The 15,714-nt window shown below is 32.7% G+C and overlaps 1 protein-coding gene across 5 annotated transcripts in view; it reads left to right on the forward strand.

The window, feature by feature from the left end:
- Positions 1–15,714, forward strand: part of LOC131847393 (V-type proton ATPase 116 kDa subunit a 1) — a 48,382-nt gene that overhangs the window by 21,647 nt on the left and 11,021 nt on the right. For all 5 annotated transcript variants that reach the window (XM_059196970.1, XM_059196971.1, XM_059196967.1 and 2 more), the window contains 4 exons: positions 8,078–8,204; positions 8,680–8,856; positions 11,024–11,236; positions 15,042–15,192. In XM_059196970.1, the coding sequence (XP_059052953.1) occupies positions 8,078–8,204; positions 8,680–8,856; positions 11,024–11,236; positions 15,042–15,192 (668 nt within the window). The remainder of the gene's footprint in view (positions 1–8,077; positions 8,205–8,679; positions 8,857–11,023; positions 11,237–15,041; positions 15,193–15,714) is intronic.

A 15,714-nucleotide genomic window follows, 5' to 3' on the forward strand; every position in this document is an offset into this window, starting at 1 on the left:
TTATATAAGTAACTAGCTACTCGCCCCGGATGTACATGTATTGTACATATAAACCTTTCTTTTGAATCACTCTATCTATTAAAAAAACCGCTTCAAAATCTGTTGCGTAGTTTAAGTTTAAAGATTTAAGCATACATGTGGACGGACAGACAGCGACAGCGATTATGTTTTACACTATGTAATGAAGTAATATTAATAAAATAGTTGTAGTCTTACATTCCGCTACAATATACATATATACTTAGCTTGCTGATGGAAGCACCATATAATAGTCAGGCACCAGTGCAGGTTAATAAGATGAGAATGAAGTAAGAACAAGCCGATCAGCTCATCGTAGCAAAGTGCCCATGATCATATAATAATTAGGTACTAGTGGTGGTTGATAAAATGAGAATGAAGTAAGCGCAATCAACTCATCTTGGTAAATTCCCCAAGAATTAACCATGATGGTTTCTTTGGTCCCCTTGAGTTTTGACGTGAAGGCCTCAGTGGTCTAACGCTTTAGCACACTTTATTTCCCATGGTCACTGGTTTGATTCCAGGCATTATGCAAATATTTATATTTATGGTTGTTTGTATCGGTCTGGGTGTTTTCTGTGTATATTATGTATGTATTGATATCAGTCGTACAGTACCCATAATACAACTGTACTTAGCTTGAGAATCAGTAGCCCTGTGAGGATTGTCCAGGGTTTTTTTAGTTATTATTACTCTTCACATAAATTGACGTATTTGCGTCGCCTATCTCTGTCTGTCTGCATGTCTGGTGCAATAATAGTTATCGTTTTATAATAAAAGAGAAAATCATAATTCTCACCATGTCAATCATTTAACGCAGTTCATGAGTTATCGCAAACAAATAGACCATCAGATAACGTAGGAATGCTTATTGTGAAATCGATTATAGTGCGGAAATATTTCGCTAACTTTGATGTTAAACGTGGTCCAAATCGAGATATCAATATTGAGAAAGCAATGTGTCACTATAAACAGATAAAATCTGTACTTTATCTGGTATTAGTCGTAAATTAATAAAAAATAGACGTGTATAAACTGTAGAAAGTAAACTGCGTAACTTTGTAAGTAAAAGACGTCTGCTAGGATACGTATGTCTCACCTATTTCGATAGAAAGGGTTTTTTCTCCAACTATTAGTTTTTTTTTCAAATTTAAAATATCTTTATTTATATAGGTCTATTACAGACTCTTTTGATATGTCAAATTTACCGTCAGTTCGGAAGGAGTTCGAGATGAGAAGAACTGACAGTAACTTCAAATAAATGTTGTACGTGTATACAATAATACAGATTCATTTTTAAATTCAAATTTGGAAGAATAGAATAACCACCGGCGTATACTATTGCAATTTTGTCAAAAGGCAATCTAAGCATTGTGTCTAAGCAGTGGGAATATGAAAGGTAGTAATCAGATGTAAAATGAAACTTATGGCACTGACAATTAGGACTGATTACTAACACATGAGCGGGCAGCTATTTGTACCCGTTCCGAGGATTGCCACTTATAAGCAGGGCAGGTGGGAAAATGAAAGGTAGTAACCAGATGTAAAATGAAACTTATGGCACTGACAATTAGGACTGATTACTAACACATTATAAGCGGACAGCTATTTGTACCCGTTCCGAGGATTACCACTTATAAGCAGGGCAGGTGGGAAAATGAAAGGTAGTAACCAGATGTAAAATGAAACTTATGGCACTGACAATTAGGACGATTTAAAATATAAGCGGACAGCTAATACCACTTATAAGCAGGGCAGGTATTAGTACTCGTTTAAAATAAGTAATTTTAAGTGACACAAGGGAAAAATATATATACATATATACTAGCTCTTCCGGCAAACGTTGTTTTGCCATATAAATTAATAACGCTATAAAAAAAATAGGGTTTGATGGTAGAACGGTGAAAATTTAGGGTAGTATGTATTTTTTAATGACACAATAAAAAAAAATAGAAATAAAAAAAATTGCCCAAAAAATAAAAAAATAATGTTAGGGGTGGACAAGTCTTATCACTTAGGAGTATGAAAAATAGATAGTAGCCGATCCTCAACCCTACTGAATATGCATACAAAATTTCATAAAAATCGGTCAAACCGTTTCAGACGAGTATAGTAACTGACATTGTCACACGAGAATTTTATATATAAGATACATATATAAGGGTAAAAAGATACCTACCCCGCTCATAATGTGATAAACGTCGAAACAGATATTATCCTTACTAATATTATAAATACGAAAGTAACTGTCTGTCTGTCTGTCTGTCTGTCTCGCTTTCACGTCAAAACTGAACTACTGAACCGATAGAATGAAATTTGGTACATAGATCGTGTAGATCCTGAGAAAGGACATTAGCTATTTTTTAATGCGAAAAAGGGTTGTAAGGGGTTAAAAGGAGGGATGAAAGGTTGAATGGAAGAATCGTTATTTTTGAGGCTGTAGATTAAATACAAATAAATATGACATTCAAAAAGTTTGTAAAAATGTTATCCTTAAGGGGGTAAAAAATTTAACCTAAAGGGGATTGAAGTTTGTATGGAAAATAGTTCATTTTATTGTCTTTTTTGGGTTAGATTATTGGATATTTTGTCTTTATTTGGTCGAGGTCATTATAACACGCGGACGAAGTCACGGGCACAGCTAGTAATTTATATGCAAGTGTAACAGAGCTCGAATTGTGATTGTGGACACGTGCGGTGACTATGGTTTGTTCATCTTAAGACTTGTGATAAAAACTTTAATTTTATTAGTCTTCGTAATAACCATAAAACTATATAAACTATAATAAACAATGCTAAGTCCTGAGTAAATGAAGTTTTTACTGTTTATTATTATGTGGATATGAGGTATATGTAATTTATTACATTTAAATGATTATGAATCACGAGCTGAGACGTGTACTGTCGTGGATGGAAAACACCGCTACATTTTTTACATTTTTTCCTAGTATTACGTAGGAAGGGATTTGTAATTAATAATCATTTGAGTAATAATGAATGAAAATAATAGAGATGCTTGTAGACACGTTTATTATAACAGAGGGCAGTGACCGAAGTGATATAAAACAAATTATAGAAAATAACAAAAAGGTTAGTCGACATCCTAGAAGATCGAAGAGCTGGCAGCTACCTCGGACAAAGAATTAGTCTAGCCATTCAAAGAGCGAACGCTGCCAGTATCTTCGGAACTTTGCCTAAAGGGACGCCTTTTGATAATATATTTTAGTTATTATATTATATTTTTTAAAGTTTTTAATTGTAGGTTCTTAGTTGTACAATTAACTTATGTAAATAAATTTGCATCATATTTTGAATATGGATAAAAGAAAATATAAAACTGCCAGTGATTCTCATTGTAGGTACAATTTGGAAAGAATTTAATCAACTTCTTTTTAAGTATGATAATGAAATGGTGCACCCGCCTGCGATAACGGTATATGCTGGCGGGGCACCAGTGAAGGATGGATAGAATGGAAAGAGGACATGAGGCATGGACCTAACTTATAATTAATTAATATCGGAATTGTCGTAACTTAACTTCATCTGTGTAACATGCCTTAGGCAGTATTGTATAATGTCCAAAATAATGTTCCAAGAAAATTAATCAAATGCGGTTCAGAAGAGTTCGATTTCTAAACCAGATAAAGATGTACATACCATGTTAGTTTTAGTAAGTCTTCTTTTTTTAATTAATTAATTCAAAATGTAATAAAAGTAATTAAAATATTGATCTGAATTCGAAATACAATATTCTAAATTAATTAAATTTTATAATTTTATACATTATAAATATTATGCTGCCAGTTCATTCGCGAAAATCAACTTTTTTTTCTGGTTTTTATTGGCTCCGGCGATTTAGATTTGTCATTTGTTATAAGTATCGGTGGTATATGTAAATTGTGTTTTCAAAATCTGAGAACAATAACCAAAATATTGTTCTTTATTCAAAATACAATGTTCTAAATATAAAATATTGCAGAAAAATAATTGAACATAAAATTATCTGCCAGTACGTCGGCGTCGTTAACAATCAGTATGTTTAATGATGAATATTTATAACGGAGCAAAAAATTCGTCAACCCTATTATGTCTATGGTACCAAGTCAAAGTATTGCATATAAATGATATAATAATACGTACGCGCGCCTAACAGTAGTTTTCCTATAGTTTTTTATGGGACACAGTTACCTAGATACATCAAAATAATAATTGCATTTAATAATGGCTAGTAAGACAAATCGAATATTGTCTACTTAGCACTGCTGTGTCTAAACAGTGTCACCCCACCTTACATTTTCCTATTGTTATTTAGTATATAAGATCAATATTTCTATGTACATAATGTCAGTCTATTATCATCTATAATATACATCGTCTCAACCAACAACATCGTATCATTTCACCGCAACATTTTTCAAGTCCTACTGACTTGAAAAATGCTCAAAGCCTCAAAAAAAAAAGAAACATTGTTCTTATTTCAAAATACAATGTTCTAAATATAAAATATTTGCAAAAAAATAATTGTACATAGAATTAGCTTACGTCGTTAACGATGAATATTATAACGGAGCAAAAAATTCGTCAACCCTATTATGTCTATGGTACCAAGTCAAAGTATTGCATATAAATGATATAATAACACATACGCGAGTCTAACAGTAGTTTTCCTATAGTTTTTCAAGTCATGTCCATACTCACCGTACATATTTGGTCACCATACGGCGTCCATAATAAAATTATTATTATTTATAACCGTTTAATGATACGTTAATGTTAAGTACGTGAGGGAGCGCCTTTTTTTAATAGTGAATTTCGGAGATGATAGACGTAATAAACTTTATCCTAAATACAATATTTGGTCCAAATCGTAAGTCATTTCCGTGATATAAAAAATTGCCTCAAACAAATTTTATTAAAAAAAAAACTTTAAACTGATTATGATGTCTGTTTAACAGATTTTATAGTGTCAATATGAGTATGGCATTTTTATTAGTAACTAAGCTACTCGCGATTTTGTAAGCGTGGTATTTGACGTTTTTTTTTAAATAACATAAATATATATTTTAAATAAAAGTATCCTAAGTTATATAAATATCCTAAGTCCTATTTATAACATTAAACTATTTCCGAGTGGTCCTATCAAAATAGTTCCATCCGTTTCAGAGATTAGCAAGAATAAACAGACAGACAGTTTTTTTTTTATTTGCTTTTATGAAAGTCATATATACTTTGATATGCTTTTAGTGAATAGCTGTTAATTTGAAATTACAAACAGTCACTCCAATTAATTTTTTTTGTATAGCATGCTAACAGACGTTATGTAAATGTGCGGGGAAACCAAATTCTATAAGTGGACGTCTATGGCATTTCGCCAAGGAAGTTATAAATATTTATTTGATCTATCGCCACTTCTCTAATATTCATAACAAACATGTCGACCACAAGTCCGTACGACTACTGTCAATCCTAGGATATGACTTCTTTTTGAGTCTGTCTATTGCTAAAAACAGCATTAAAATGTGTTGCGTAGCTTAAGAGATCTTTATTTTATACTATGTAAAGATTATGAGTCGTTTTTAGTATCGTAATTTTCTAATATAACTTTATAAGTTCTCTATATATTGACATAATATATACATGTATATACTATGTTAATATATAGAAATCTAGCTCAATGGTCTAGCGGTTTAGAACACCGCCTTACTTCCGATGGTCGCGGGTTCGATTCCGCACGGCATAAACAATTGTATTCATGAGTATGATTGTTTCTATCGGTCTGGGTATAATATGTATGTATTTATGAAAAAATATATATCTATGTATTTGTATCAGTTGTCTGGTACCCATAACATAAGCTTTAGCTAGCTTAACTTGGGTCTAGATGGCGCCGTGTGAATTGTCCTGAGATTATTATTTATTATATATTCTAAATCACTTAGTACTGAAGTAAAAGTAAAAGATTCAAACAGTAAAAGTAATTCAGAAATTGTTGCAATTGTTCTGGAGTTTACTATTCACACAACAAAAGCTACTCTTTTTTTTTAAATAGATATATAGACTTTTCGTGTATACACTGAAAAAACCATTTAAAGCGCTAAAAATATTTAGTATTTTATTTATGACCAATTAAAGGCTATTTTTGATTGTAAAATCTGTGGGATACAAACTATTGGTTCATTGGTTAGTGATGTGTTCGAACAATTTAACCTTTTTCTTAAAAGGAAAACGACAATTTTGTTTCAAGGTGAAACGTGACGTCACGAAATACTTGGAAATCCTATACCAACATATTCCTTTGCAGTTTGTAAATACCACATCTACCGCTAAATTGATATATAATCAATAAATTAAGTTCTCGGCAAAATGTGTACATTCTTTATTTTGAAGGATGAACTCACATCTGGCTTATTTTTTTTGCAACTTTTCTGTATATATTTTTTTCAAATACTTTTAAGGCTGTAGACAGATGTGATGATACCTTATTGGATTTATTAGTTTTAATCAGACCAAACCTTATTGTCATTTGGTATAAGGTTCGGTTTGCAGTGCTCGAATTATAGTATTTCATCCTTTTTATTTCTCCAATCATTGTTCATGCAGATTGATATGAAACCTGACTAATGTTGTATCACATTCTATTCTTTGACGTATATGGCCGTAATTCGAGTTCTGTTTGTGATTTCGATTTACTAATACGAGTTTAACGTGTAATCACAGAGTACTATATATATAAAATTAGTCATAAAGGATATTGTAATAACAAACTGTCTGAGTGACTGACTAGGCTGTAATGCCACATAAGATGATAGGTTCAGAGGCATAATAAATTAACTTAAATAAACTAAAAGTAATTTTGTTTTACTTATAATAAGTAAGAATATTTAGTAAATAAATTAAATTAAAAATTAAACTACATATTAAGTATTCATTATAGTTTTTCACAACTTTCAGAATGAAGCATGATCATTGGCTGCAAAATCTTTGTTTATGGTACTCTGTGGTCGGACGTTCTTTTTTTTAATTAGTTTACAAACTGCATTTTTATTTTATAATTAGTTAAATAGAATAGATCCTCTGGATATAGTATATCATGTTTACAATCCATTCTGCCATCAGGTGTAAATACATCACGTCAAAAATGGATGAGTGGTGAAAGCGTTCTTGCAAGGATACTCTGTTACGCGATTTGAATATTAATCATTATTACTATAGAGTTGTCAATCGCGTGATTTGAATACATACAGAACTTAATGCAAATTCTTTCATCACGATCATAGTTGTTTTTATGATAAGGGTAGCGGACATTTCCGTATGCGCAATTGAGATGCGAGACAGATCTTTAGATATATAAATGACGGGATATTCACCCGTCATAATTCAAATTGAGTCTTATGTTCCCATTTCACATGCGCACCGACCAATGTCAGCGATCCTGGGTTATAAAAACAAACAAAGAACCCAGACCAACTAAAAATGCTAGTCGGAACTTCGTGGACCTTCGTCAAATATGTCAAATTAAATGTTTCTTATTAGTGTTTCCAGAAATGAATTCTAAAATTAATAAAGATTGTTTATGAGTAATTTAAAATTTATTGTGATTCCATTTTTTATTTCCTCATCTCTGTGAGGCTTGTTCATTGATATATTCCCTTTTATATATTTATTTGCATTTCACGATGCAAATTATAATTATATATTGGAAATTAACATAACTCTATAACCGTTTCAATATAATATATATTCAATACAATAAGGGAGATGGAAATTACGATGGCCGAAGCCGACGTTCGAAGCCCCAGACAGAATCGTATACGTCGGACAAAAGTTGGACGTCACCCGCTCCATAAGTCCTTGGGTGGGAATATTCTTTGCTCTCGCCCCAATGTTTGTCCGGTGAACCTTTTAAGGCTGGCGATGGCTTGTTGGAATAGAATAGTTCGGAAAAACCTTTCATTTTATAAGGGGATCTCTCTTGCACATTTAATTGGTCTGGTTTAGAAAAAATGGGTAAGGTACGGTCAAATTGTTTGTGCGCCTGCTAATATACCTGTATGTATAGTTTCGTCGCGGGCGTGATCCTGCGTGAGCGCATCCCCGCGTTCGAACGGATGCTGTGGCGCGCGTGCCGCGGCAACGTCTTCCTAAGACAGGCAGAGATTGACACTCCGCTTGAAGACCCATCTTCGGTAAGTGGATCATTGACCTGCTTTATGATTGCCTTTTCTTTTACGCGAAGATCTTTTACATGGAGTCTTAATGGAGACCAGCTCGCTTCGGCGAAGCAAGCGTTTGTGGGACTGTGGGACTCTTACTAAAAACTGCTAAAAGATGTTCGTCCAACGTCATATGCGGAGTCGCGGATATAGCGAATCGCTATGACAGTCCACCGCGACTACGACGGCAGTGGTCCGCTCTAGCATCGGACTTCTTTGCGAGTTCTCTGTTGTATTGACTTCTTCCCCCCTTCATTTGATTATTGCCTTACCGTGCGGTTTCAGAATTATTTTCTCCCTAATACTAAGATTATTTTTTTATGTGGTGGCTGCTGGACTTTTACCGACTAAAAACCTGAAAGTCTCTACTTTGTTCCAAGCATCGTGATATTAAATAGTCTGTAAATAAAACAAAGACGAAATTAATTTGATTCTCTTCTGCCCCCAGTCGGACCAGGTGTTCAAGTCGGTGTTCATCATATTCTTCCAAGGTGACCAGCTGAAGACTCGCGTGAAGAAGATTTGCGAGGGATTCCGAGCGACCCTGTACCCATGCCCGGAGGCGCCCGCCGACCGCCGCGAGATGGCCATGGGAGTTATGACCAGGATCGAAGATTTGAACACGGTACGTATTCCTTACTAATAATAATATTAATCGACAGCCTCGGTGGTTTAGCGGTTTAGCACACCGATTTACTTCCGATGGTCGTGGGTTCGATTCCTCGCGCGGTGCATAGCCTAGCCTTCTGTAGTGAAATATATAATTGTTTATTTAATTTTAGTTCTTCTATTGCTAAAGCATAAATGCAGTGTTTTAGGAATAGTTCCTATGGATAATATTATAATGGGCATTATTTTTATCGTATGTCGAATCTAAAATAAGATTTTTTTCCATTCGCCAAGAATCTAACTTATCAGAAATAACAACCATCACATATTTCATATATTAATTTCGCACAAGTCTTGCACTCAACTACATTCTTATTAAGGCCAAAGTGATAACTTAGTAGCAATGCGTGTTGCCTTGTACGGCTTTGGCACACTAAAACGGCTGGTATACATTTTATTATCATAATAAACATGTAGCAAAATTTGTCGCCAATCGAAAATAATTACTAAGTTCAGCACACAAAAGGTTGTTATTTAAGTCATAGTTGAATTAAAGGTTTTAACATCGAAATTAATCTTATTCCTTGTCTGAAATTGTAGTCCACAGTTTCGGTATATAAACGCCAGCAGGGGCGGATCGTGAATTTCTGGAGCCCTGGGCTAAATCTACTTAGGGGCCTACCTAATTATATTACTCAACTAAAAAAATACACGGACCAAAAATTCCCTGTCCCTTTCGATAGACGCGCACTTGCATGGGTTGGTTGATCTCAGGGCTGCCAACCTTATGATAGGTTTTTTAACATTCTAGATACTTTTTTTATGTTCTAAATATCGTTTCAGTGGGGACTGGGGGCCCTTTGTATCCTCGGGCCCCTGGCTGGGCTGCAGCCAAAAAAGCCCTTAGGTAGATCCGCCCCTGAACACCAGTGTTCTAAATTATGCTTGAACTATTTGCGTTTTATTGATTTGTCTGCTCCAAGCTATGGGAAGGCAGTTACAAAATCCTTAAATTATGGTGCCATATCATATATGCTGTATCATAATCATTATAGGTATTAACATACACTACTTTATTTCCGAAGGTCATGAATTTGATTCTATGTGCTTAAAAAAATGTATCTATCGGTTGTCTATATATATATATATATATATATATGATTGTTTGTATTGGTATGTCAGTAGTTCCACAATGTGTTATGGGTACTAGACAACTGATATAAATACTTAAGTATTAAATACATACATAATATACAAGAAAACACCTAGACCGATACAAACAATAATAGGTACTCATGAATATAAATGGTTATGCCGTACGAGAAATCGAACTCGCGACCATCGGAGGTAAAGCTGTATGCTAAACCGCTAGACCACCGAGGCCGTCACTTGTCATAAACAAAACGTGTCAATGTCACTAAAATGATATGCATATAATTTCATGCTTAGAACAAATGACGCACCGACAGACATCTCATCGGGTCCCGTCGACGTGTATTGTGTTGTGTGAAAAATGTTACATTTATGTCATAGTCTTGTTAACGGCATTTTAGTAATTTTCCAATATTTGTCTTGAAAATGACATAGTTATAATTATCTACCCGTCACATTTTCCAATTTTTTACTAACAATTCAAATTATATATACACTCTCCTTGCCTTTTTACGTGTATCTTCTTGACAGAGTGGTCTTGGCTTTTATGATGGTATCTCTTCGTTGTGCTCCTTGCTGATAGACCTCCTCGCAATTTACCTCCATCTAGTACGGTTTTTGGCTATAGATATAGGAGTTACATTTACATTAGTAATTTTCTAATATTTGTCTTGAAAATGACTTATACTCTTCTTCTTCTTCAGCCGTTCACTCTTGACAGAGTGGTCGTGGCTTTTATGGTGATATCTCTTCCTTGTCCTCCTTGGTGATAGAGCTCCCCGCAAAATGCCTCTATCTGGTAAGGTTTTTGGCTAAGTTACATTTATGTTAGTCTTTTTTTAATGTCTGTGCGTTGATAGATCACTATGTCAGTCACCTTTGAGTTATATATATTTAGATTTTAGATGTATTTGCAAAAAAGTATCCATGTATTTATCTCAGTTGTCTAGTACCCATAACATAAGCTCTGCTTAGCTCGGAACTAGATGGCGTTGTCTAAATTGTCCTGAGATATTATATTATTTTGACAGGTCCTCGGCCAAACCCAAGATCATCGTCACCGCGTGCTGGTCGCAGCCGCCAAGAACATCAAGAATTGGTTCGTAAAAGTACGCAAGATCAAGGCCATCTACCACACACTGAACCTGTTCAACCTGGACGTGACTCAGAAGTGTCTGATCGCTGAATGTTGGGTGCCCGCGCTCGACTTGGAGACCATACAGCTGGCTCTCAGGAGGGGCACTGTGAGTATCATTCTATCACATCACGATATTTTTTTTAATGGTAGATAATAATAATAAAATAGATAAGATTGTATGTATTACATATAGATACCCTAACTCCTTACTAACTCGGACTATTCTTCAGGCTATTTTATTTTATTATTATTTATTTATTTCAGGCAACTAGGCCCATATTATATATACCTTATAGACTAACATACATATGAAATAATATTTTAAAACTAATTTACAATTGGATTTCAATTCAATTGGAATTTCTTCTCAATTGGATCTATATACCGAACTGGACGATAGGGAAAAAGCGGCTAAAATGTCCTACATGAATAAATGATTTTTGAATTTGAATTTGAATATATTGATATTTCGTAGACATAAGCACTACAGTCTGTTTTTTAATCCCTAAGACTAATTTGAATAAAGCTTTTTGATTTTTTATATTAATTGCCTATTTACTACTCGCTGGATTTATATTATTTTGTTTAATTAACATGTGTGAGACTACGAATATTCGGTGTGGAAAACTGACCAGCGCTACGACCTTCTCTAGTGGTGATCAAATTCCAACCGTTATTGAGTCTACACATGTTAATTGTAGCGGAAATAAACAAAATAATATAAATACATCGAGTAGTGAAATGGACTTCCGCAAAATAACACCAAATTCGATTAAATATATTAATTACCTATTGTTATAGGGTTAATAGAAACAATGTGTGGGTTTTTATTTAAAATGCATTAACACAAAATTAATAAAGTATAGATATTAATAAATATAAGGTGTATCATGTGTCAACATAGATTTTTTTAATTAAGAGGACTATTACAAAATGATGCCGCTCAACTTTAGGTTTAATTGTATGGATTTACGCACACACACAGTAATACTCGCACACAGACGCAAATAAACGTGTAGCGCAATCGGTGTGGTAGTATGAACCATTTTGATCCTTGTAATATTTTAATTAATAATGTGATATGTTTTACTTAACTGAGTAACATAAAATACTTATTGAATTTTTTTAAATAACGTGATTTATATTAATTATCAAAGTGCTAATAATGACCATATTTTTTTATTATATTATTCATAGTTGGTGATCGATTGTATAACTAAAAGCCAAAACCTTAAGTAATATGAGTAACAAATAATTGGGATAAGGACAGGAAGATGAAATTACTATAACATAAATGTACTAATTAATTCTTATTATATATTAATTAAATTTATTTATTAATAAATACAAGATAATTTATTATAAGAGTCGGATGCATTATTTATTTGTTCTAAATATTAAACTTAGGCAAATAATTATTTTATTTATATATAAATATATTAAAGTTTCCATCCTTATATGTATATTAGGGACTTCGTCAACGTGGTATAACAATTTACCAAATAAAGGAAATATATTTAGATTATAACCCAAAAAAGTTTCATTGTTTCACTTAAACAATGACGATACTTTTATACAACCTGTCATCTCCGCTTTATCCCTTACAAACCTTTTTCGCACTATAAAGTAGTCTATGACCTTTCTCAAGGTATACTATCTGTGTATATGTATATCTATCTATATAGATATCTGTGTATATATAGTGAATAGGGTACATGGGGAATAACACCTCAGGAATAAAATCATTCTCAGGAATGGCAATCAACCGTCAGCTTGTTTGCCATTTTTTTAATTAAATCATTGCTGTTCCTGCATCATTGACGTCGCCGCATGACTGATATTGCAGATCTCGTTCTTGGTTGGCCGATTCTTGATTTTGATAAATAATTACGTGTTAATATCAAAACTTTTTATAGATTATTACAAGACGCCTCATTGCTTATATGGAATGAAATCACCATGAGCTATAGAGACTTTTGACAGAACCTTAAAAGACCTTAGAAACACCTCTGCTCTCATTGGCGTGATTACTTTTATACTTTTCTGGAGATTTTGAAAGATGTTATATGGACTTTAATTGAAAGTTTAAAACTACTGACAAATATGAGAGCCCATTTTTATGGAAGCACAGATAGTGATTTCCTACACTAACTGCTCAAACCTCTCAAAAGCATGATCCAATCATGAAATTTAAGCCCGCCGAACATGTGCAATGGCGTCCCATTGGATATGTTGCTTACTAAAGAATTGAAAGACAATTTAATTGTAGACCATTATAACCGACGTACAACCAGCTTATATACCTATATAAGTTCACGATGATTCCAAATGATCTGCCAATACCATTTTATATATGTAATAGATCTGTATGTTTTGATCTTAAAAAACTACGCAGATTTTGATTTGTTATTATTTAATAGACAGAATAGATAGACTCAAGAGGAAGGTTTATATATAACGTCCCAATACTGTACACGGATCTTTAAACGCGCGATAATCTATATATCCCATGTTCGAAGCCACCAGCTGAAATGTCTCTAAATAAAAACATTTATAATGTTGTTGACTTTATAATTATTGACTATTTGACATAACTGTACAGTAATATATATATCACAATGGTTACAATTTAGAAATATTTGTATTGTGTAAAATAAAATAAAGTAAATTGGATAAAATATCTCTAAACATTAAGGAATTATATATTTATATATAATTTTAATTTCCACATTACATACTAGATGATATAACACAAGACAAATATACGTAAAAATAATAATGGTATTTTTATCAATCTATTTTAATTTAGAAAAAACTACAAAATAAACATAAAGTAAAATTCGTTTACATTTTCTTACATTTTTCTCTCAGATTAGCGTTATTTTTAAAAATACTAAAATGGTTTTTTTTATTTTTAACAATTAATTGCCATTAGTGTGACGAAATACCATGCTCTTGTGCTTTTCATAGTGCAGCAGGGTAGGTAGGTTTTATCTGTAGCATAACTGTACTTTTGTCTTGGCATGCTAAAATAAATATATATATATATATATTTAACAACAACTTTAAATTAATATTCGTAGAAATAAGTATATATTAGCAAAATTAATTAAATATTACTTAAATTATCAAAATGGTTTAGTCGCTCTATACTAATGTTCACTGACGAATATCTTATCTTAGCGGTGTTGTAAAAAATGGCATAGGCCCTACCTCGACGAGTGCTAGCGTAGCACTGAGAATTTACTTTTGGCGCAACGGAATTTATACCACTTTAAATTATTATTATTGTTTATTTTTTTCTTAGAAACTTATATATTTTTTTTTTTTTTCTAATTTACAAGTATATTAACTTTATTATTATGTTTTTTTTATGCAAAAATTTCGTTGTATTTATGAGAAAATTAGAAATGATTATGGCAAAGTTTTGTTGAAATTTCGGGTTTAATTATGATCAATTTTTTAGATATTTAAGTTGAAAATAAAAAAAAACGATGCTGTCTCAATTTATAAAAATTATAGTTTTAGTGAAGATATCATATCAATTTATGTTTGTTTATTAATGAACGACGACCCCAAACTTCTCTCTCTTGCGTTTTTGAATAAACTATTTTAGAAATTAGGAAGACTAATAAAGAGAAAATTATTTAAGATGTAAAATAAGATATCTATCTATATAATTCAGGAATCAAAATGTATATCCGACTCTTAATTTCTTAGAACCAGAACCCCAAAGACCCCGCTTTTACGCCAAAAAATGTGAAAGGCCTCTTAAATATTTGCACTGAAACAAAGACTAACTGCTTTTTTTATAAAACAAGTAACCTCAAGCATCATTGGCGGAGTATGGTAATGAATATTGTGAATTTCATATAAGATTTATTTAAGTTGATGTTACTCTTATGTTATAGGAACGGAGCGGCAGCTCGGTACCTCCGATCCTCAATCGTATGGAGACCATAGAAGACCCGCCGACGTACAACCGCACTAACAAGTTCACATCCGCCTTCCAGAACCTTATATACGCGTATGGTGTCGCAACCTACAGGGAGGTCAATCCAGGTATGTCATTGTGGGGCCAGTAGTGATTAATAATAAGAATATATATGTATGTATGCTCATAATTTGTTTGTATGTAGTATATTATCACGTATATGTATGATCTTATATCTATTTAATATAATTACATTTAATTTATTAAAACTAAACCGCCTTCGAGTATCTCTGCACTCCCTAAGACTGGCTCGTAAATGCTATTAGCATTAAGCCCGCCTATTGTACAAAATCAATAAAATTTTAAATAAACAAATAATATACTAATGAAATACCTTTGACAAATAATTCGTTCCTTACTAATACGGCTGACAACGGCAGTGCATGTAGGGTAAAATAAATAATTTTATAGTAATGTACTTAGTAACATATATGACACAACAATAGAAAAATAATGTAATAAAATATATGTGTTAAAAATTGTAAATAAAAAATATATGGTCTAAAAACAGGTCTGTCGCCAACACTTACTAATATTATAAATGCGAAAATAACTATCTGCCTGTTGCTCTTACACGCCATAATTACTGA

Source organism: Achroia grisella, unplaced genomic scaffold (assembly GCF_030625045.1).
Source record: "Achroia grisella isolate CSIRO2021 unplaced genomic scaffold, CSIRO_AGI_Agris_v1 utg524, whole genome shotgun sequence".
NCBI lineage: Eukaryota > Metazoa > Arthropoda > Insecta > Lepidoptera > Pyralidae > Achroia > Achroia grisella.